Source organism: Fomitiporia mediterranea (genome assembly GCF_000271605.1).
Source record: "Fomitiporia mediterranea MF3/22 unplaced genomic scaffold FOMMEscaffold_2, whole genome shotgun sequence".
Lineage (NCBI taxonomy): Eukaryota > Fungi > Basidiomycota > Agaricomycetes > Hymenochaetales > Hymenochaetaceae > Fomitiporia > Fomitiporia mediterranea.
The window spans coordinates 3,281,430-3,302,411 of record NW_006760387.1 but is presented as its reverse complement, the minus strand read 5'-3'; the positions used below and the strand labels follow the sequence as shown (position 1 = coordinate 3,302,411).

At 46.2% G+C, this 20,982-nt stretch overlaps 6 protein-coding genes and 1 non-coding gene across 7 annotated transcripts; 4 read left to right on the top strand and 3 right to left on the bottom strand.

Moving 5' to 3' along the window:
* Positions 1-3,598: 3,598 nt before the first annotated feature.
* Positions 3,599-4,368, top strand: FOMMEDRAFT_41408 (uncharacterized protein; the record flags this gene model as incomplete). Its single annotated transcript, XM_007263078.1, has 3 exons — positions 3,599-3,744; positions 3,830-3,957; positions 4,043-4,368. Coding segments are annotated over 3 exons (600 nt in total), but the record flags the coding sequence as incomplete, so codon positions are not given.
* A 3,150-nt stretch (positions 4,369-7,518) lies between these two features.
* On the bottom strand, positions 7,519-8,340 carry FOMMEDRAFT_117906 (Erg28-like protein). Its single transcript, XM_007263077.1, has 5 exons — positions 8,300-8,340; positions 8,112-8,240; positions 7,960-8,050; positions 7,770-7,888; positions 7,519-7,692 (listed from the first exon to the last, which is right to left on the bottom strand). The coding sequence occupies exons 1-5, from the start codon at positions 8,313-8,315 to the stop codon at positions 7,625-7,627; spliced, it is 423 nt and encodes a 140-aa protein (XP_007263139.1). The 5' UTR covers positions 8,316-8,340; the 3' UTR covers positions 7,519-7,624.
* Positions 8,341-8,625: 285 nt separating this feature from the next.
* Positions 8,626-8,698, top strand: FOMMEDRAFT_t10. The gene has a single exon. It is a non-coding gene; the product is annotated as a tRNA-Ala (tRNA).
* Positions 8,699-9,925: 1,227 nt separating this feature from the next.
* Positions 9,926-10,433, bottom strand: FOMMEDRAFT_76607 (uncharacterized protein; the record flags this gene model as incomplete). Its single annotated transcript, XM_007263076.1, has 2 exons — positions 9,926-10,197; positions 10,256-10,433. The coding sequence occupies 2 exons, from the start codon at positions 10,431-10,433 to the stop codon at positions 9,926-9,928; spliced, it is 450 nt and encodes a 149-aa protein (XP_007263138.1).
* An 89-nt stretch (positions 10,434-10,522) lies between these two features.
* Positions 10,523-12,872, top strand: FOMMEDRAFT_102874 (actin-like ATPase domain-containing protein). Its single transcript, XM_007263075.1, has 5 exons — positions 10,523-10,958; positions 11,010-11,118; positions 11,170-11,277; positions 11,338-12,398; positions 12,468-12,872. The coding sequence occupies exons 1-5, from the start codon at positions 10,603-10,605 to the stop codon at positions 12,715-12,717; spliced, it is 1,884 nt and encodes a 627-aa protein (XP_007263137.1). The 5' UTR covers positions 10,523-10,602; the 3' UTR covers positions 12,718-12,872.
* Positions 12,873-13,681: 809 nt separating this feature from the next.
* FOMMEDRAFT_165551 (uncharacterized protein) lies at positions 13,682-15,883 on the top strand. The gene is made up of 13 exons (XM_007263074.1): positions 13,682-13,780; positions 13,841-13,978; positions 14,029-14,075; positions 14,139-14,235; positions 14,327-14,419; positions 14,480-14,489; positions 14,608-14,703; positions 14,780-14,818; positions 14,869-14,916; positions 14,966-14,992; positions 15,080-15,120; positions 15,265-15,511; positions 15,573-15,883. Exons 5-12 carry the CDS (start codon positions 14,351-14,353, stop codon positions 15,280-15,282), a joined length of 348 nt encoding a protein of 115 aa, XP_007263136.1. The 5' UTR covers positions 13,682-13,780; positions 13,841-13,978; positions 14,029-14,075; positions 14,139-14,235; positions 14,327-14,350; the 3' UTR covers positions 15,283-15,511; positions 15,573-15,883.
* A 472-nt stretch (positions 15,884-16,355) lies between these two features.
* On the bottom strand, positions 16,356-19,828 carry FOMMEDRAFT_17337 (uncharacterized protein). Its single transcript, XM_007263073.1, has 3 exons — positions 19,483-19,828; positions 19,323-19,425; positions 16,356-19,267 (listed from the first exon to the last, which is right to left on the bottom strand). Exons 1-3 carry the CDS (start codon positions 19,507-19,509, stop codon positions 16,539-16,541), a joined length of 2,859 nt encoding a protein of 952 aa, XP_007263135.1. The 5' UTR covers positions 19,510-19,828; the 3' UTR covers positions 16,356-16,538.
* Between the last annotated feature and the right edge of the window lie 1,154 nt (positions 19,829-20,982).

The following is a 20,982-nucleotide window of genomic DNA, read 5'->3' as shown; positions in this document are numbered from 1 at the left end:
TTCATGTCATTGGACTGCACGCATATGTCTGAGCTTAACGCGCAGTCCGTCGAAATTCCGTATATGTGTATTTCAAATAGGCCGAGAAATTAGCTGTGCTCAATTCTTGTTTTTGATGCTCTGTATTTTGTTTCCCGGCACGTCACCGGGAGTCGGAAGAGAGTAGAAACTGGTAAATACAGGGAGAGAAATACAGCTAAGAAATGAGCACCTTAAGTAGCGCAGATCCATCATTCCATCGGACAATCAAAAGTGTAAATAGAGTAAGCAGACCTAATATAGAGATTTTGAAGAAAAATGCACATTTCTGCTCTATTTTCTTGTGTCTCACTGTCAACATGGAGCCTACAGACCAATATTTTATATGTTAACTACATACCTGAGATGAGACTTAAACCACCTAGTAGAATAATGGTGTAACAGTTTATACATATAATCATCAGATTTGACAGCTGTATATGGGCCTCTTGGCCCACTTCGTGGTCGAAGTTGATATGCAATTAAAATGAAAATAGACCTTCCCAAGCCTCTTCATCAGTTTCAGCATCTAACAGGACAAGTAGACCAAATATTTTCAGAATATGCTGTAACTTGGCTAGATGGTGGTAGTAGAGCATGTTTTCATGTGTGTCTCAATTATTCTAACAATTATCTATACCTACACTCATGTCTTAGATCTATGTAAGGCTGCCGGACCAGCCGTTCTCTTAGTTTCATTCTCCGACGTGCAAAATACACGAAATACACCTCCTCAAGGTGTGTCTGCTGTTTCTAAGGCACGCACGGAGATCCTACTCAAAATGGAAGTAGACCCTAGATCTACCCTCCCTAACATTCCTTCTGCCGAGGTAAATATTCTTCAGATACAAGAATTGAGCAGGGCAACTAGGTAAACGGCCGTCAATGTTTTATACAAGGCATCAAATCATTCTGCACTCCTTTATATCTGGTCACACAATCCGCATATGTACACAGCAAAGGCCTTCTGCATAGTTACCGCAAGTATTTCTTATTTCATCGATCTGTCGGGAATCCTGTTGGGGGAAAGGCACAATTTATCGGTAGATGACGTTGTGGTTTGTTTGTTCAGGGGATCTACTGTAGATGGAAATTTATCAAGATTGGGTTTCTTACTCCGTTCGGATGTATTTAGACAAGTTGAAAGGCTCCTATCCATCTGGTATGTTATTCCGATAATATTCGATGTTGGAATGGTGTTTGCAGAGAACTGGGAGGAGAGCTCAAGATGAACCGCAAAATGCCGGACAGGCAATCAGCTCTTTTCACGTTTCTACAACGCGTTTCCCTCGTGCACATCATCTCACACTTTCATTGTTTCCTTCTGGTATCAACTTTGTCGCTCGTGGATGAGAAAAAAATCTAATCTGGTCGAGGCTGTTAAGGGACCGAGGGACCTCGTGGTTATCAACGTGCCAACAGCATTTTTCTCCGAAAGGGCGACCCTCGTTTTGTGCTACTGGAATCAGAAACCTCTATGTGTTTGCTGGCGGACGGCCGGATGATGTTCCTCCTTATGACCTGTTGTGTTCTCGCCGCTCGGAAATATCAAGGGAATGTGACGGCGTCGACCGCAGGCTATCAAGCGTCGGGTCGGCTGATTGAACGTTGAGCAGATGCGTGAGATGTCCTGTCGGGACTTGGCTCCCCTTGGCCTAAAGGCCCAAAACAAGTTGAGTTGATATGGTTGAACTTTTTCGAAACAATAAAGACTAGGACACTCGGGGACTGGCAGTGAGGAAAGAATCCAACCTAGCCTCCTTCCGTTCGTTCATTCGCTCGTTCGTTGCCTGCTACTTGCTGCTGCTATTGCTGCACTACACTAATCCTGGGGTTGGTACTACTTTGCGTCACCACGCTCCCTCCCTCCGCCGCTCCCTAAATTTGTTCGCGCTCGCGGTGGCGAACACGTTGTCTTCTCTTGTCCTTCTTTTTCGCACTCCCGAGTTCGCTCTCCAACTAACGACGGACCTGTTGCGCGCTTGCAATTGCCTTCGGCTCCTGCCCTGCCTCACTTGAGCCTTGAGCCTCCGCTGATATAAAGACGTCGACCGTCTGTCTGGCTGTCTGTCTGTCTCGCTCTGACCTGGTGTCCTCTTTTGACGACCTTCCGAGCCATCTATCTGTTCCGCTCGGTATTTGTCCACTTGTTTGGCCTCGACATTACGAAATAACCACGATGCCTGCGAACGCCACAACGATGGCGGCGACGACAGCGACGCCGATAGCTGAGAAGCGCGTGAGCCAGCACAAGCGGAAACCACCACCGTCATGCACGCTGCTCGATCTCGAGCTCGGCGACTCACCCCAGAGCCGTTACCCACCGTTTGACCTCGACGACCCGTTCGCATCGCTGACAGAATTGCGGCGGCGGAGCCGTAGTCTCAGTTGTACACTCCAGTGTGCGACGACGGATCTACATCAGGAGGCAACGGGAGGCACTGCCCCATTTGATCTTCCTCCGCTCAGCGCCAAGGCATTCCCATCAGAGATTACACGTCGATACACGCTCACAGTCGCGCTGCCTGGACCGTTAGAATCACCTGCCAGGAGCGACGCGTCGCCTGCAGCTGAGACGCCTGAAATAGACAACAGGAAGAAAGCTGTCGAGCGCGAGGATGCGTTGGCAAAGCTCACGACGCGTTCGAGCTCGACTGCGATTAAGGGCGTTACTACTGGTGTTGACGCTGACGCTGTTTCCAGTAACAACAACAAAACAAAAGATGCCTCTGCAGGACAGGCATCATCATTACATCAGGATCATCACCGTCGATATACCCGTATCTCCATGCTATTCCGCGCAGCCTCGTCCGCACATCTACCTGAAAAGGGACGAAGGGCGCAACCCACGAAGAGTCACTATATTCCCCGGAAGGCATCTACGCTCAGCTACATGTATACGCCACCTTTGACGCCAGACGTAAGCGGGACTTCGTCCTCGTCTTCTTCGCTCTTGGATCCGGCGATGATGTCGTCGTCGGCGTCTCCGGATGAGAAGGACATTCCGCTCCCGCCGAAGAGCCCTACGCCGTCTGCGCATAGTTTTGTTAAGAAGTTACTCACGAAGCGGAGTACGCATAGTGTCTTGCCACCTCTGCCACGACGCAAGGAGAGTCTGGACGCGAAGGAGCTTCCCTCGTTACCTCCTAGCCCGACTTCAGATGCAAAGCCCTCCACGGACATCGACAACGCTCCTCCTACTATTCCGTTCCCCGCGACGTCTATGGCAAGTATGTCGGATGTGACACTACCAATGGGAGGCTTCGAAACACACAAGACAACGAAATCACTCATAGGCGCGTCTCCTCAGCCCTCAGTTGCTGCTTCACGCACACCTCCACCCGAACGGGAGGTAGATGGATATGCAACTGCGCCGGAATCGCGTCCTCCGCCAGGCGCGGATCTCGATGCTGGTATCTCACCTCCTCTACCAGCAGCACCCCGGAAGAACAAGCTATTCAGTTTCAGTTCGCGATCGTTGCTTCGTACGAAGGTCGATCTATTTGAAGCTACTGCTACTATCGCTGATGAGAATGAGAGGAAGATGAATGCGATGTCGTCAATGGAAGGAACGAATCTCGAGTTTGATGAGTTTGCGTTGCCGACTGCGAAACAACTTTTGTTGGCTTCGTCTCTATCTGTTATTTCGGAGAGTGGTGTACGCGTGCGGTTTGGTGATGTTTGGGAGAAGGACAGGACAGTGGTTATTTTTATCAGACATTTTAGGTATGTATATTTTTTTTCATTTTTTCCATTCCCTTTGGCTTCTATGTACCTTACTTGTTGTTGCGATCGCTAACTTAAATTATAGGGCGTCTGCTTGCCAGGACTACATCCGATCCATTGCATCCGAAGTTGATGTGGAAGCTTTGGAGAAGGCGGGGTTGAAGATTGTGATCGTTGGGATGGGGTCGCCAACATTGATCACACCTTACAGAGGTCAGTCTCGACCTTTCTTACTTGTTTCTCAAATCAGAATGGTAACTCATCTCGATTGACACCATCCATTCATCTAATGTTATAGAACTCACGGGTACAACCTTCCCAATCTTCACCGATCCAACACTTTCGGTGTACAGAGCGCTGGGGATGAACCTCCGCTCAACAGATCGCGGGTCCGCCGCCGAACGGGGCCACTACATCGCTTCGCGTGGTGGGGCTCTGGGGAGCTTGAAACGGACTTTACAAGGTGCGAAGCGCCTTCCGTTGTTTGAGCGCGGGGGTGATACGACGCAGCTTGGAGGGGAATTCATACTCGGTCCGGGGGCGAGTACGTGTGTGTATGCGCATAGGATGCGAACTACGCGTGCGCATGCGCCAATTTTGGATGTGGTGGAGGCGAGTGGGGTGCGTACTGCGGGGGCGAGACGTGTGAGGAGGATGGGTAGTGTGATGAGTGGTGGAGGAGGAGGTGGGAGTGGTGGGATGAGAAGGGGTAGTATGGATGATGAGGATGCGTGGATGACGAGGAGACGGAGGAGTCTTGTGAGGTTGAGGAAGAAGCGTCAGAGGAGACGTGCTGGGGCTGGTATCTGTTCCGAGAGTTTGGGTTTCAAGTCCTCTTCCGAGCAGCCGACTTCTAAGGTGAGAACGAACGGAAACGAGAAAGTCATTGACGTGAAACGTTCCCGAGGACGATTCCCTGTTGTGGAGGAAGAAGATGACGAAGAAGGCGACGAATCGTTCGACTCGACGATTAACGTACCGTGATTCCATTCCAATTTCCAATAATCACCGAAAGTTATACGTGCATCTCTACCTACATCTCTGCATATGTATGTTTCCGGGATCCCGACATTCTTTTACCTCACACACCCTTTCCTTATATTACTGCCTGGTGGCACAAAAACGCAGGAGCGATTCTTTTTTGATTTCCTGACTTGATTTTTATATTCATTCGTTCCCTTGTTCCCCCGTTCTCATCCCATCTCATCGTTCTCGTCATTCTCTCATTTCCTTAGTATCTCGGCACGGCTTGACATAACTTATTATGCATTCGCCTTCCCTGTATTTGTACCCTTTCACCGCATCCATCTCCGGACTTTAACTAGTATGTACTACATTCTATGTACTATGATCTACAGTATGGTATGGTTGTACCATCACCATCACGTTCCTATCACTATCATTACTATGTTCTTCATTCCTTATACTTATCATCTTTCACTCGTTTTCCTCCGATATATCGTATCGTATCGTATCGTATCGTATTATATGATACCTTGTACTCTTATCTCTTATCTCTTATCTTTTATCTCTTACTTTTATCCCGTCTTGCTATATTCAACATACCCAATGCCCCTTACTAGCATACGTGGTTCTTTTTCTGCGAGTGGTGATATATGCGTACGCATGTACTTTCGTTTTTATATGTTATCGTACAGGTATACGAATAGTATTAGACTATTAGTATCTGATTTGGACAGCATAGCAGACGGAACAAACTACATAGGTCTATCATGCAGCCTTCCTCCTTCTTGATTCGCATTATTTCATACACACCCATAGGCTACATATAGTTACCTACTGTGCCATCAAACTCATTCAGTGGTTGATGCCATTGCTCCTCGAATTGCACCTATGTACATTTAACCATGATAGACTGCAATCACAACCAGACTGTAAAGTACAGTACCCTTTTGTATAATAAGTAGGGTATATGCATACTGTCTCTATGCATACACTGTTGCATATAACCTACTCTTGCACTCTTGTGTAGCAACACAGTCAGAAGCACACTTATGACTCAGACTCTACTTGGTGAATGAAACCCTTCTTAGCTTAATAAAATGGTTCAGAAACCATCTGTCAATACTGCAGGCAATGAAGCTACCTTTAGAAGGGCTCGAAATTGTATGATGTATCCCAATTTGCTGCAACCAATTCGAAATAATTATAATAACCCACCCTTGGTTTGTCCTTTCTAGTATTTTCAGAACACAGCATTGTTCTATGAGTACATTGTGTTGTTGACAAACAAACAGAAGGTAATGATTTGTACAATCTGGCACTGAGGAGAGGTTCAGAGACTGGGGAGGTTGTAAGACAAGCAGACAGGAAGCTACTTACTGAAGTCTTTGACATTTTGCTTGATGAGGTTAATAGATTGCCCCATACTACAGGTGCTTAGAATACTGTTCAATATTTGTTCCATACAGTAGTTGCTGAATTATACTAAGGTTGTTATTGATATCATGCAAGGTAGCAGCCATCAGTAAGAGATTGTAAAAGTGTTCCAGAACAGAGAAAAAATGTGGAAAAGCAAATGCATGCTAGGCTGCTCTCTGTAATAGTATGAAATAAATTTTGAAGGGACACATGAGTTTGAAAGCAAATCGAGCTGCTTTAGCAGGATTGAAAATACTGTCTGTGGGCTAGATTTGCTTCCTCTTGCTTTCCCAGGTGTATAAATGTTTGATAACGTTTTCATCAACTTTCATAAATCCCACAAAAATATTTGAGTCATGACTCATGTGCTTGTAAAACCAGAACTGTACTCTGCTTATCACAGAAATTTTGAATTGATGGTGGAATTATATAGACCTAGGCTAAGACAACATGGTGGGCTAGAAGTTGTGTGTGCATAGACTGCAATATGATTAGAAACATGCATCTAACTATACTACATATGGCTGCCACTTTGCTGCCAAATCCAAGAACTCCATACATGCATTGTACCTCTTTGCATAATATAAAAAAGCATCTTTTTTGCTTACTGTCTACTCTCGCCCCCTTATCAAGCATTGACCAAACCGACTGGTGCTTCCGAGTCAGAGGGAATAGTTCTCAACAATGCCACTTAACGATATCACATCTCGGATGAATCAACTGAGGCAGAACCAGTCTCTCAGTCCAACTGACTATGCAATTGTCTTTGAGCTTGCTAAAGAGTGTATGGCATAGTACATTTCTATATCCATTAAGACTCCTTGTCTCTGATTTAGCGTTCTCTAGTATTTCGGCGACACAGGATGACACTTGAAATACAGAACACTAATGCAAGACAGCAGGAAAACAACTTATATGATCTTGACCTGACGAGAACCTCGGAAACTGGTGATGCAATACCAGTGAGACAAGAAGAAAGGATTACTGCAAACAGAGTCTTGGACATTTTGATAGGGGAGGCTAGGACGTTCGTGACATGAAAAAGTGCTTATAAATAGTATCTTGCGAAACTCGGAGAATAGAGAGGCAGTAGGAGACAGGGACAGGCAGTAACTGGCCTAAGTCTCTGAAATTCTGTGCTATGAGGTTGTCTAGTTTAACCGAACAGCAGGTTCTTAGAATAACATCTAGTCATTGTCTCTTATTAGTAGTGCTGAATGCAAAGAAAGCTGTCGGTCATATCATATAAGGTGGCAGCCTCACTAGATAGTATATCTCAACACTTCAACGAGTAAGCTGGTCCTCCACATGCCTCAACGATACTGGCATCGATACCTCGTTCAAGCGTCGGCCTGTCATGTATTGACAAAGCATATTTATCATTTACTCTGAGTCAAGACGATCGTTTGGGTATTAGGCAGATGTGTCGACAAAACACAGGTGAAGACACAGTATAATCCAAGAACATGTAGATATAGGTGTACTAATGCAATTCCTATCACGGAGTATAGGCGGGTGGTCCGACATAATAATCGTATTGGACCAACATCCATACGAGAGACAAAGCTATTCGCGAACGTGTCAACATTTGATCACACGACCGACCACGCATGAAAAGAATGAAAAGGGAAAAGGAGACTCACAAGCAAAGACGAAAGTGCTCATGATTCCGGGATTAATCTTCGCTGTACGGAAGATCAGCAGTTCCGAAGAAAAGTGTCCAAAGGCGATCAGGTATGTGAACAAAGCTAGATCATACACGCTACAAATCGCACAAAACGGCCCGTTAGTTTTTGCTTTGCTCCGCCTAGCTAGGAAACCAAGAGAACATACGCTTTCTCCGTGATATGGTACGCCGCGTAAAATCGAACGACTGCGGAGGTAATTGTCCAAACACCAAACGTCCGTACTTGCAGGTCCGTCACTATGAAACAAGACGCCAAGACGGTCAGCATATAATCGTAGGATAGCACTCCCTTACATGCCTACGGGAGCATTGTTATACACCCTCCGCGTGAGTTTTGAAGTGCAGAAACATTGCACAGTGTTGTACAGAGCTACAGTCGACACGAACAGCTGCCACTTAGGCAGCAAGCCAGGGGTCTGAGGAAGCACTGTCAAAGATGGGTATCAGTGAGAATTCTTAGTTGCTGGTTCTTTTAACAAAACGTACAGTCCAAGAAAGGCATGACCTAGGTGTTTTGACCACCCAAGCTGGTGGACGGACGACGAAACTTCGAAAGATGTGTTTGTGGACAAAATCTCGGTCATGTGATCGCTGAGGTTTTCTTGTTTGTCTTGAAGAAAGAAATTTCCACGTCTTCTGATAAACGTCATGATGTGTTACTCATTAAGAGATAGGCACATATAGCGGAATATGTAGCTCAATTTGAAATACTTGCTGCATAGCATCACGGCTGAATCAGACTTTATTATAGTATCGATTTATTGCAATATCATTTATTCCGATCTATTTTACATGAAAATCCCTCTGTCGTAGGGCGTCTAGCTCAGTTGGTAGAGCGTGCGCTTCGCATGCGCAAGGTCACGTGTTCGATTCGCGTGTCGTCCACTGGGATCTAAAAAAAATAAAATTTTCTTCTTTGCACTAAGAGCTACTGTCATCCACCAGTCCCTTGAACCAGCACATTTTGTCTTTTAATTTACACAACAACACATAAATTTTTTTACAAAAAAAAATTACTATAATTAAATATATCTACTCAAGTATAAAGTATAAAAAATTTAAGTAAAAAAGATTAAGAAATGAAGGAGAAATTAAGCATATGGGTCCTACCACTCCTTGAACTATTTTCCCACAATATTTGTGATCCTTCCCTAGAGCCATTCCCCTCATCCCTATCAATATTTTCAATAGTATATATATAGTATTATTACTTATGATTATAATTATAGTTAAAATAATGTATGTTGTATAGTATTACTGTAATTAATAGTTTACTGAACTTGAGAGTTATTAACAATTTTACTTACAATTTGAACATTGCTGATTTTGTATCTCATGTTCCACTCATTATTTTCACATAAAAACTTGTACAGTGCTAGTTAGCACTAGTGATTATATTAATGAATCTTTTAAATAATAAAAATTTCCAAAAGGTGTAGTTCTTAACACTTTTTATAGTTTTTTGTGTATATCTCTATTAATAATGTATAATTTTATTTCATAACTTATAGTACTAATATTATACTATTTCAAGACTTAATCCATTTTTTCTACTATAAAAAAAGGTGTTGTGGCTGTAGAATGACAGGGGTGGTTCAAGGAGTAGTAATGGTTCAAGAACTGGTGGATGACAGTACAGATAAAGCTCAGGAGAGGAATTGATCAATCTCTTGTTACTGTAAAAGGTTTAACATATTCCTGTGATTAAATAAATTATACAGCAAAATTTAAACTCTGAACATCTGCTACAAGAGGATTAATGGAATTAAGTTTTAGATAGTATATGTAGTACACTTAAGAAGCATTAATTCTACTCACTCACACAATCAGTTTACTATTTTTATTTTTAACCTACTCAATAGTATGCCTTGCCATAAACTACCAGCTGGAGACACTAATCTCTGCTGAGGCAAGCTAGGACTACAGAACGTGATTCAAACAGTACAGCACTTCTCAGCTGTAGCTAACAGCCACTGGATTCTGCACGTGTTAGTTTGCCATCCACCACAGCATACATGGATTTAAAACAGAACAGAACAGCCAACCATACAAACTGTAATCTGCATATATCTACAAAATAACCAGTGTTAAATACTACGAGTACGTAGGCAATTAAACCGCGCTCTTTGTACTGTTATCTGTCGGGACAGACGATACGTTCACTACGGGCATTGGTCGCTTGGAGAATAAGACTTTTCGCTTCACCACAGCTAGCATGTCATATTCGCATGCTCGCTGCACTTTCCGTTCTCCGGACAGAGGATCTTGGTCGATGTCCATAGAGTCGTCTTTGCGGTCCTTCCGATATAACACTGCCAGTGGTTTGGAAAGGTTGACGACCTTGCCTTCGAGAAGATTGTGGCCTATGAGTAACGTTGGCTTGGCTTCCTACAAGAGAAACGCGGCATAAGATTTGAAACCTGAAGGAAGATGTTTTGTTACTTACGTTCTCTAACTTCAGTCGTGCAGCGAGGTGACCAGATTGGTCACCCTCAACATGGAAAGAGCCTTGCAGTTCGATTATGATCACCTCGTCTGTACCGAGTTTGGCAAGCTGAGGAGGGAACTTTGTGCTTGATTCGTCCGAAGTGGCTGCTGAGATATTTATCGGAATGATCATGTAGGCGGAGAGGAACGATTGTGCGTCTTAGGTATGATAAAGTGAGAGTCTACGCGGAGCAGCGAGACGCGTCGCGACGCGTCAAAAAAGCATATTTTCATACGTAAGCTGCTAAAGCTCCCATTCAGCGTGTCACCAGCAGCTGCGGCACGCCAGCTTCACGTACCCAATGTCGAACCCAGTGGCAACGCCTCGTTCAAAGGGTGCTACAGACCCCACGACGCCGGTCGGAAACCGACTTGCGGTCTCGGCGGTGAACGTCCTCCAATCGTCGCCACATTACACGACGACACGCCGCCATTCACTCTACGGTACCGAAGATCGTATTATTCTCGATCCAGGCTCGCGTGTATGGAAGGTTGGATTCAGTGGTGAAGGAAGACCTCGAGATGTATTCTTTGCAGAGTCTGGTGAACGCACGGCTTTGTGGGGTTTAGCGCGAGATCATGGTGGTGCAGAGCAGGAGGAGGAAGGTAGAATGCTTAAAATCAAGCTGCAGGACAGACTGAGGAAAATATTTCATGAGTGAGTGTCATTTTACTATTGCCGTGACGATATCTGATTTATGTTCTGAAGGATCCTATTGACAGACCCTAAATCCCGAAAAGTTATTATTGTCGAGCATCCGTTACTCCCCTTGTATATCAAAGACATGATGGCCAGTGTGTTATTTGACAACTTACAGGTTCATAGCATTTCATTGTTGCTCAGAGCATCTATCTTAGCCATACCTTAGGTTCCCTTCATCTCATTCGCCTCAAGCCACATGTTAGCGTTACTAGCCGTTGGAAGAATGACTGGTCTAGTTCTTGACTGCGGGTACCTTGAAACCACAGTCCTTCCGGTAAGGAAAAAGACGTCCAGGCCATTCACTTGCTGACTTCTTATAAAACATGCGATCCAGATATTCGCATCCCGCCCCTTGTATCCCCAACTCAAAACAACGCCTCTAGCAGGCGGCCGATTCACATCTCACCTACGCGCCTTATTACTCATGTTCGCAACGTACATCCCACCATTGACCACCCTCGGCGGAGCAGCCAACATTCCGGTTGCAAGCCGTTCACTGCGCGTACCTGAGGAAGTGTTGACGGATGCCGTTATGGAGGACATAAAAGCGCGATGTTGCTTTGTGGGTGAAATGCTCGACTCGGACGCACATGCTCCGGTCTCGTCGTTTGCAGATGACAGTGGGTCAACGGAGCCGGAGATTCCACCTAGTGATTCAAGCCAATTGGAGTTGGAGTCTGGGATAAACACACCTGCTTCTCCACCGTCAAGTCGGCTGTCTTCTGTTACCTCGCCTTCGGGCGTCACAGCACTCACGCACGCTTTGAGTCGAGCTGGGACAGGGTCTAGTTTTGGTGTCGCTGCTGCGGTGAACTTTGACCGTGCATCAGGTGAACGGCATCTCCAAGCAATATCAACAATGTACAGTCGCTATTCCACAGCGACTGACCTACTCGTCCGTGTCGACCCTCCTCCTGCACAAAATACAGGTACTGGTCAAGGTACACTCCGTATTCCAGGCTGGGTGCGTGAACGCGCAGCCGAGGTCCTTTTCGAAGGTGGCGACGTCGATGAAGGGAGCGTCGCAGAAGTCCTCCTCGACGCCTTACTCCGCGTTCCCGTGGACTTACGTCGCACACTCGCCGGGTCAATCCTCGTAGTCGGCGGAACAGCCATGCTACCCGGGTTCATCCCGCGCCTGCAAAATGAACTTGTCCGTTTACTCACTCGACGACCACCCGAGCGGAGTCCGACACGGGCTGGTCGACCCGCTCCGCCTCCATATGACCCTTATGCTCCGCTCCGCCCTCTTGCGCCGTATATTGCCGTTTTGAATAACCCTTCCCCGCCGAGGCCGAATTCGGATGATACGACAACGACGACAACGAATGCAGCTGGGAAGGCGCCTGCTTTCACGCCAGCGATGCTTCCATGGATTGGAGGTTCCTTAGCGGGGTACGTTCCATTCCACAACCCCTTTTACCTAATAAACTCACATACAGAAAAATTCTACGTATCCCTCAGCGCACTGAAAATCGGTGGCGCTGAGATCTCACGCGAAAAATGGGACGAAGCAGAAGCAATGGACGAAGAACTCGACGACGATGACGGACTCGAGTTGGCACAAGGACTTTCAAGTTCAATACCTGCGAAACGACCGGGCTTCCATTTACCTGATTGGACGAGAGCGCCGTTATCACCTGGTGCGCCGACAGCACTCCGTCCGCCTCCACGTATAGAAATCACAGACATGCAAATGGAGGATGGTTCGTGATGATGGAGTACAGTAATCTTCATTAGTCTTATAGTATGCTTAAAGTGTTACCTTCATTGTAACATTTTGCTCTGAGTCTACTATCTCAGTGTCCTTGTGAACAAGTCTCACGATTTCAAGTTGGACTGGATATATAGAAGCATGTTACTCGACAGCTGTTAGCGAGACCCTCAATGCGTGTTCGCCATATCCTTAATTACCGATATCATATTTTTATCGTGATGTCCATCAAGCTGCTGTGTCTTGCTCTGGCGGCTGAAGATCTACGAATCAATCCGCAGAATAGAAAATGGTGCGTTTTACACGATTTATGGGTCCTAATGGGGGTAACAGAATTCTTGCACATCACTGTAAGCACTGTATTCAAAGCAGTTTGTAAAACACTATCAATCATGAAACTGCCAGCCTCTCTCATATCTCAAACAAGATTTTCTACAGAAACACACATACCTAAGTGTCTATAAAAGCCCATGCTGAGTTCTGAGCCACCAGGTCAAATATTTAAATTTGTTATTTCTGAAGTGTGTAAACAGAAGACAGCCACAAAGATTAATCTGATTATGGCTTTTGACAAAATGAGTGTTTGCTCTCACCCACACTGGAGAGTCGAGACTATCAGCATACATGCATCTCCAGTCAAAGATGCCTGTTCATACTGCTTAGTCCACATTACATTGTAGACAACACAGCAAGCACTGTAATTTTATTTATATGCAATTTTTCTCATATGTATGATGAATTATCTGCTGTGTGGTCTAATTTCTTAAAGTGCCTTAGTGTAAGTGTCAGGCCGTGTAAAATTACATAATACATAAAATTCTCACGTCTGACAGTGAATTGCCGATCCTGCTGTCTAAGTATTCATTGACTCTTTCTTTGCGAACAGCATCTCGCCTCAATGATGGAGTTATAATGGGAAATCTTAACAGGCCGACCCTGCATCATAGGAATTTCACTGTTGGTTGCGGCTGCCTGTGAGATTGTTCAAACAATCGGTAAAATTATTCTAGGCATGGGCACTAGGAAGGCTTTCGTGATTTTAAACACGTAGCCGAAGTACGTCGTACGTGTACATTCATCTGTACCAGCAATATATATGAATGTTTATCTTCTCCACTCACAGATTGCTATAATGGCTTTGCAATAGAGGCCTGTCGTTCATCAACCGAACAGTCAGTAGGAGGTGGTCCAATCAACACTTGGTTAACACTTAGCACAGTGGCCGGACTGCATGACAATGTCATCTGTACACACAACACAAGTTAGACAGATCTGAATACTTCCGGATCGAATTTTGATTCTTTTGCATAGTTACAGCCAGCCATCAAGTGATACTGGCCTGAAATCACAAGCTTAAGGTCTTGTCTTCATACCGTGTTATCAATTTCCTAAAAGGTGTCTGAATCTATACCATCAAGTAGACTTTACAACACACGGTAAATGCACAATATTTCACCGTGCAAAGCACAGACGTGCATATGCTGTAGACGATTTGCTTGATCCGATTAGTGCATTACGGTCAGTTGTTGTCTAACATATAAACGTGTCCACACTCAACTGAATCGGACCGAATCCAATCCTGTCTCTAAAATTGGTTCCCCCTTGTCAGTTCACAGCAACACTACACGACTCGATGTTCGTCCTGCAGCAACAGACAGAAGGCTCTCTAGAGTCTGGAGCAGGCCGTATAATGGCTATACGTGTACGTGCATTGACACTCGACATTATAGCACTCCCTCATACATACATACATCTTGAGCAGTATATTATGGGTAAGTCTATGGACGGGGTACATGATATTTAGGCAGTGTATTGTATCATTTGCTTTGTCTACTAGCAGTAAACCTTTGCTTCCCATCAGTAGACAATGCGATTGACCTGACGCGTTAGCTCCCCCCACCCGTCTGTTCCATTCTGGGTGTATAATGTTATTTTCTGGTCGGAAGGTTTGGCTAGCATACCTAATTCTTGTTTTCGAGGCGACAGGTGGGGTCTCAATGCATTCTGCCGTTCCTCTTCAGATGGCTAATGCACATATTACTTCTATTCATCGTCCAACAAGTCGTGTTTGGACTTCTGCTGGCAAGGTCCTTCAGCTACTGTAAAAACTTTGTGGATTGTTTGCTATTCGTATTAACCAAGCAAACACAGATCACGGCGTGGGATCATTCGGTATTCTAAAGGAAATACTAACAGGAGGTCCGTCATCTCTGAATCCATCAAAGCTGTTTCTGATGCATACACTTAGGAGCCTGGTACTTTATATGCATCATATGTGAGTCTCCATCAGAAAGCATTTGTTTATTCTTATTCTATTTAAGTTTTAGCATTTAAACAGCCCAGGCTAACAGCATAATTGCAGGCATGGGATTTGCAAACATGATGCTGCTACTTTACGCAGAGGTGAATAATACAATCGAGCTTTTTGTGGCTTTATGCTGACGCTACTGAAAACGGGGCCCTTTGAACGTGATTTTCATATGGTATGACGCTACGGTTCATAATTGTAATAGCGACACTAAACATCAGATAATAGCCTGCAAGCAGTTCTCTGTTCCACTTTAAGCAATCGACTTCTCTTGCAACTTCAGCAAATCGACCGCAGACAAGTTACTTCCGAAGTCTCAGCTCCGACCACAGAGATAAACTTCAGGTCGGCTCCTACAGTGTCAACATTCTGCCGTAACGAATCGGACTACTCATCCCCGCGGGAACAGAGCAACCGGACAGAGAGCTCTGATCAACCAGACGAAGGGCTCGCCATCATACCCGGTGCAAGGGACATGAGCACAAGGTGCGCCAGCTACTTTTAGACCTCTTTGTTTGGATGCTGATGATTGCTTGTGTGGGCACAGAGGATCGTAGTGAATCGGATGGTTCGATGGAAACACTTACAGAATTCCTCAGATGAACTTGAAAGTAGGAAGTCACGATTGTGTAAAGGTTGGAGGTATATAGGTACAGGCAGAATCCGGGAAGGCTCAGTGTTGGCAGTCACATTTGGGTAGCGGGGTATTTATGTGCTAAGTCATAGTGCGTGTTAATTTGGTGCAGCCAGGGATGCGTCATGCCCAACGAAAAGTGTTAGATTTTACAGTGAAGCAAAAGACAGTTGCATCTTTTCTATCTCCTGCCAGTGATCATCCCCATTTTACACCTCCTCACCTGCTCCTTAAATCATTCTCATTACACATGGACTGCTTCACAACTGGGTGTGTGACACGGTCTATTTTCGCCGTGTGGAGGCAAGGGAGATGAGCATACGTACAGAAGAGGGCAGAGCGGGTTTGGGTTATTTTGCAAGAGCCTTTTTGACCTGACGCATGTAGAAGAAGCTTATAAGGAGGAATTTGAAGGTGTCCATGTTATGTGTATCGGGTTTGGGAAAAACTCGGAAACGGTATATGCAGAAATGGTCCAGATAAGGAAGCTGGCTGTGCGGACGGAGCAAAAACATACTTCCTTGCATTACGTAATACAATGTTCATTTACTTAGATAAAAATCAAGAACACAAATTCCAGGTCACCAATCTTAACTCATTGTCAACTGTCCATGTGATTAGAATACTGAACACTAGTGTGAAGATCGAAGTATTCCTAAAGTAAAAGCCAAGCCTCCCCGTTCAAAAAACAACAAGGGGAGATACGGAGGTTACAGCAAAAGTAGAAAAAGTAAACAAGCTGATAGAAATTGACGTTCGAAGGTCGAAAGGATTATTGTTGGACAATGATGTGGTATGGTATAGTACGACGAGAAAAGTTTGGTAATGCATACACGAAACATACTGAAATGATATCCAAGAAAAGATACAAACATATTTTCATCGATTCAAAACATGAAGCGTAACCTTCGATCCGGGTGGACAAGACCCAACAGCATCAAGCCAATCTCTCTGAGAAAACAAGATCCTCAACGAATTCAGATCCGTCTTCCCTACACTCGATGCAGAGCTCGAACGTGCCCGGCCAGTTGCAAAAGCCTTCCGCAGCTCCTGCACACGACCAGGACCAGGTGGCTTATATGCGAGAGAAAAGTGATCCATGAGAAGGACGTTCTGTTGATCTGCAAGTTTACGACGGAGTTTGTCCCGTACGTCCACGAGCGAGCTTGAGCGATCGATTCGGAATGCGACGATGTGTTCGCCGCAGACGACTTTTATGGAGACGGCGTTAGCGCCTGATTCCTCTGAAAGTGTGGAGGTTATAGACGGTGCGTAGGAGCTGGCAGTTGGTGGAGGGCTGATGGACGAGATGGAGCGGGAATCGAAGGAGTCGGAAGTTGAAGGTATGGTCATGCCTGAATCTCGTATGCTGACTGGATAACCAGGAGAGGTTGGGCGTTGTTGCGGCCAGGGAGCGCCATTGGTAACCAAGTTATGCATTGCTCGTGGAGAAATGGGACGCTGTTCGCGAGGCGGAATGATCATATCCATCGAGGTTTCTGTCATGAACGTCCGAACACTGGCTGTAGAATCGTGTGATCGCCACTGCGTCGTCGAAGTACTCTGTCTTTGGTCCGACGAATAGTCACAGTCGTCGTCGAGTTCTTCAATAGGCGAGTGGAGGACAACAGGAGACGATGTGAGATGTCTGTCAATATCTACGCAGGACGTAACCGAACTCTGGTACGAATAAGGCCGGTCATCTACGATAGATTGCGTCTCAAACGAGCGCGCATGTTCAGAATTGGTAGAACCTGAGGTCGTAGTGAGAACGGAGGAGCGCGAAGACGCCTCAGATGGAGATAAATGCCTAGCCGACGACGTCGGACTCAACGAGCGTCCGCCCGTCAATGCCCGCAGCGCATCCGCATGGGCAGCCGCAATTCGCGCTGATGACACAGGCGTCTGTGAGCGAGTACTCCATGTAGGACTCTTCGGGCGTTCCGCATTGTTATCAATCTGGTTATCATATTTTGATGTGATGTCGTTTTCGGTAGAGGAGGGCGGTCTGAAGAACATGCCGAGGCGGTTCATGCTTTGTCCAGCGGTTTGACGTGACTGAGAAGGCGAATGACGCTCGTCCTCTAACTCTACAGATTTTCCTGAGCCATGACCGGAACTAGACCCAGACGTATGGTAATCTGAATGTGCTTGGTCGTAGCGCCAATTATCTCGCTGATCATCGATTTCACGCTCATCTTCCTCCTTGATAATCAAGTCTTGCAAACGATGTAACCGGCCGAGTCTTGTCTCAATAGTCTCATGAGGAGCAAAATTCCCATGCTCTCGAGTGCCGAACAGGTGGTCATCCTCATCGAGCGGTAGAGTTTCACCTTCCTCTAAACTCACGATAATCGGCCCGCTACCAGCCTCATGTATTGCCTTTTCTTGCAAGCTGAAACCACCGGACAGGGAGACATCGCTAGAGCGACTATCCGACTGTGACTGGGAAGAACGCACTGTCCGTATGGAACGTGGTGAACCGGGTGACGGTTGGGACCAATAACCTCCGGGAGACGACGGGGAACCCGGCATGCTTGCTGGGTCCGAGTTGTAACCGTTCTCCACGCCCATGGCAAAGGTCATCCCAGGTGGAGCCGAAGCAGGTGGTCTTCCGAGATAAGCATTTAATGCACTGCTCGATGAAGGGCTCACACTGGGTCGATAAGGATGGTCAACACTAGACTGCGCTCGCCGGCGAGGTGAAGCAGGTTCTTTGCCAGCACCAAGCTCGCTGCTCGAGGGTGGTCCCGGCAGCATCGCTCCCTTTCCGTTCTGCATAAATGCTGGTCGCCTTGGTCCTTTGTGCGTCGGCGACTGTTCAGGTGCAACCGATGATGCCGGCAACTGCAACGTTAGACTACTCGCGCTAAAGTACATTCCCGTCCCACCTGCGCTGCTGAAGATACTCGATGCGCGGGATCCCAGCGATTCTGAACGTCCATGTAGGGAAAATTTGTCGCCACCGTCCTGACCTTTCGGAAATTGCTTCTGAAGACGATCTTGATCTCGGCGCCAGAAGCCAAAGAAATCCCGGACGACCCGGAGCTGGCGCAGTTCCTGAATTAACATTGGCACGTCATCTCCTTCACGGAGTAGCGCCTCGATGAGTGCCTTGAACTCCCTTCCACGCTGTTCGATAGTCTCTTTGCTCGCTCTAAATAGCGTGCCTTTCTTCGTTAGACGCGGAAGGACCTCGTGAACGTCTTTGGCAATCAAGTTTGGATCCGGGCCGGGTGGAAGAGACTCAAACGATGCTGCGCGATGTAGCCGTCGTATTGGATCCTCGTGTGCATACTTGCCATTCTTCTTGACACCCTTTCCAGCGTGTAATCTAGCTCGCTTTTCTCGCGACATTCTTCCGTACTCGACTTCCAGGAGATCCTGAAAATATAGACAGTCCTCCCACCGCCTCCAAACTTCGTAATCAGTCGTTAGGGGTGCAGTCGTTGACGTATCGAGAGTAGAAAAGATTGTTGAGGCCACTCGTGAGCCATTGCTAGATCCAGAAGAGCCATTTGAGTTGTTCGAATGCCGTGAAATGATGGAACTCCGATCGTGACTATCCTGGATGGGTGAAATGAGCATTCCATAGCTATATGCATTGCCTATGATGCGATATCAGCGCTTATCAGGTCAAGGCACGCCATAAGTCAGACATACCATGCTTTTGTGGGGATAGAACCTCCACTGCAAAGTGCCTCGGAGGCTGCTTGTATACAGCTCTCTTGTATGCCTCCGTGGACGGAGGGCCGCCGTCTGTACCCTGCAATACAAGGGACATGAGATGCAGAGATAAGTCGCAAGACAAGTGCTGACATACGGTAAAGTCCGCAGAGAACGACTGCATGGTATCAAACCCACTTTGGGCTCAGCTAGCGCGTGATTGAGTTTGTGAGAACGAGCAACGGTGCCGCTCGCTGGCAATGCGCAGCGAGGATGCTCCGTCAGGAACCACACTTCCCACCAACGATGTCTGCTGGCCGATACGTTCCAAGCACGCAAGAGAGGGTAGTGGATACCGTGTACAGGCTGGGACACGAGTGCGTGAAAAGTGAGACTGAAATGGTCTGGGATAAGCTGGTCAGTCCGGGAATGGGGTTGGTCCGGAAGATCTAGAGATAGGGAAGCACAAGGTTATTTCCCTGGGTCTTTCTCGCTGTGACCACGCTTTGAGCTGGGCAGTTGAGCTCGTCGAGGGAGAGAAAGTGCACGAGCGGAAGAAAATACGACAGAGAGACAGTTTATTGGTGCCATGACTGAGGGATGAATCAATGAATTACAGTTAATTGTTCACAGCTGCTTTGGCCATTTTGCATTCCATTGTGGGAATGACTTGCCCCATCGAGTCATTAGCCTAAACTTCGGAGGCGTGTTCCGACTACTGGTGATCGACGTGGTTTTCTTTCCCCTGTGCTGTGCCTGCTTGGTCTGATACCATCATGACATTTTGACGAGGAATGCAAAGTTGTGTAGCTTGCTCTTTGTCAATCCAGAGGTGAACTGGCGGTCTTTTCCAGTGCTAAGATTTAAAGTGTGGTCCATGCCTTGCTGAACACATTGCCAGTGTGTTGGCCATTGGGCACGTTGCATATCTCGCATTCCCAGGCTCATCTCAGATTCTTGTTGCGCTTCCCGACGCATTTTCGCAACGGTCTGTTCAGACAATACAATAATATTATAATAGGCGACTTCAATTAATTGGCAGAGACACTTGCAGAAGGGCTTCGGCAATTTAGAGTTAAGATGCCAAGAGTTATGCAAGTCTCTCAAAATTGAAGAGCTGGACTTGCAGAGATCGACATTTAATGCCCATGTCACGTTACTCATGATTTTTGTTGGGTTGTAGTCAGACATTTCTTTATTTCAAACTCCGACGCGTCTGCAAGTGCCAACAAGTGGGTTCGAGCACTTGCAGAAACTTGCAGAGAGTTGCACAGATTTACATCTCTATTTGGTATATATTAAGGTACATCCACTTTGCCGAGCCACCCCAAAATTTTCCAACTGTCCTGCAAGTGCTCCTGCCAATTAATTGAAGTCACCTATTAATACTGGCCATCGCCTTACGGAGTATAAAAAGCTCATGATTTGCTTCCATATTTTCATACAATATGCCTCGGTATTAAAGAGCTTCAATATTGTTCATCCGTCCTTGCGCATAATCCTCCTCCATTCCAGGACTGTTCCTCATTGATGGACAACGGAGTAATCACAGCTCGCGGAACTTTGTGGGTACATGCGCTTGACTTGGAATCTGTGTACAGACGTCAAATGATAAAAATCATAGACGGCTATCAAACCTGTCGTACTTCCCTGACTT

What these genes read in the sequence shown, in the direction of transcription:
- FOMMEDRAFT_117906 (XM_007263077.1), bottom strand. An exon ending in TACCATATCACGGAGAAAGC is followed by an intron (nt 7,889 to 7,959) that starts GTATGTTCTCTT and finishes TGCGATTTGTAG; the next exon opens with CGTGTATGATCTAGCTTTGT. An exon ending in GAGCACTTTCGTCTTTGCTT is followed by an intron (nt 7,693 to 7,769) that starts GTGAGTCTCCTT and finishes GTTCGCGAATAG; the next exon opens with CTTTGTCTCTCGTATGGATG.
- FOMMEDRAFT_102874 (XM_007263075.1), top strand. Translation starts at nt 10,603, where the DNA reads ATGTCGAACCCAGTGGCAACGCCTCGTTCAAAGGGTGCTACAGACCCC. An exon ending in TGTTATTTGACAACTTACAG is followed by an intron (nt 11,119 to 11,169) that starts GTTCATAGCATT and finishes GCCATACCTTAG; the next exon opens with GTTCCCTTCATCTCATTCGC. An exon ending in ATTGGAGGTTCCTTAGCGGG is followed by an intron (nt 12,399 to 12,467) that starts GTACGTTCCATT and finishes CGTATCCCTCAG; the next exon opens with CGCACTGAAAATCGGTGGCG.
- FOMMEDRAFT_165551 (XM_007263074.1), top strand. Translation starts at nt 14,351, where the DNA reads ATGTTCGTCCTGCAGCAACAGACAGAAGGCTCTCTAGAGTCTGGAGCA. An exon ending in GGCAAGGTCCTTCAGCTACT is followed by an intron (nt 14,819 to 14,868) that starts GTAAAAACTTTG and finishes AAGCAAACACAG; the next exon opens with ATCACGGCGTGGGATCATTC. An exon ending in AAAGGAAATACTAACAGGAG is followed by an intron (nt 14,917 to 14,965) that starts GTCCGTCATCTC and finishes GCATACACTTAG; the next exon opens with GAGCCTGGTACTTTATATGC.
- FOMMEDRAFT_17337 (XM_007263073.1), bottom strand. Translation starts at nt 19,509, where the DNA reads ATGCAGTCGTTCTCTGCGGACTTTACC. An exon ending in CGTTCTCTGCGGACTTTACC is followed by an intron (nt 19,426 to 19,482) that starts GTATGTCAGCAC and finishes CTTGTATTGCAG; the next exon opens with GGTACAGACGGCGGCCCTCC. An exon ending in TCTATCCCCACAAAAGCATG is followed by an intron (nt 19,268 to 19,322) that starts GTATGTCTGACT and finishes ATCGCATCATAG; the next exon opens with GCAATGCATATAGCTATGGA.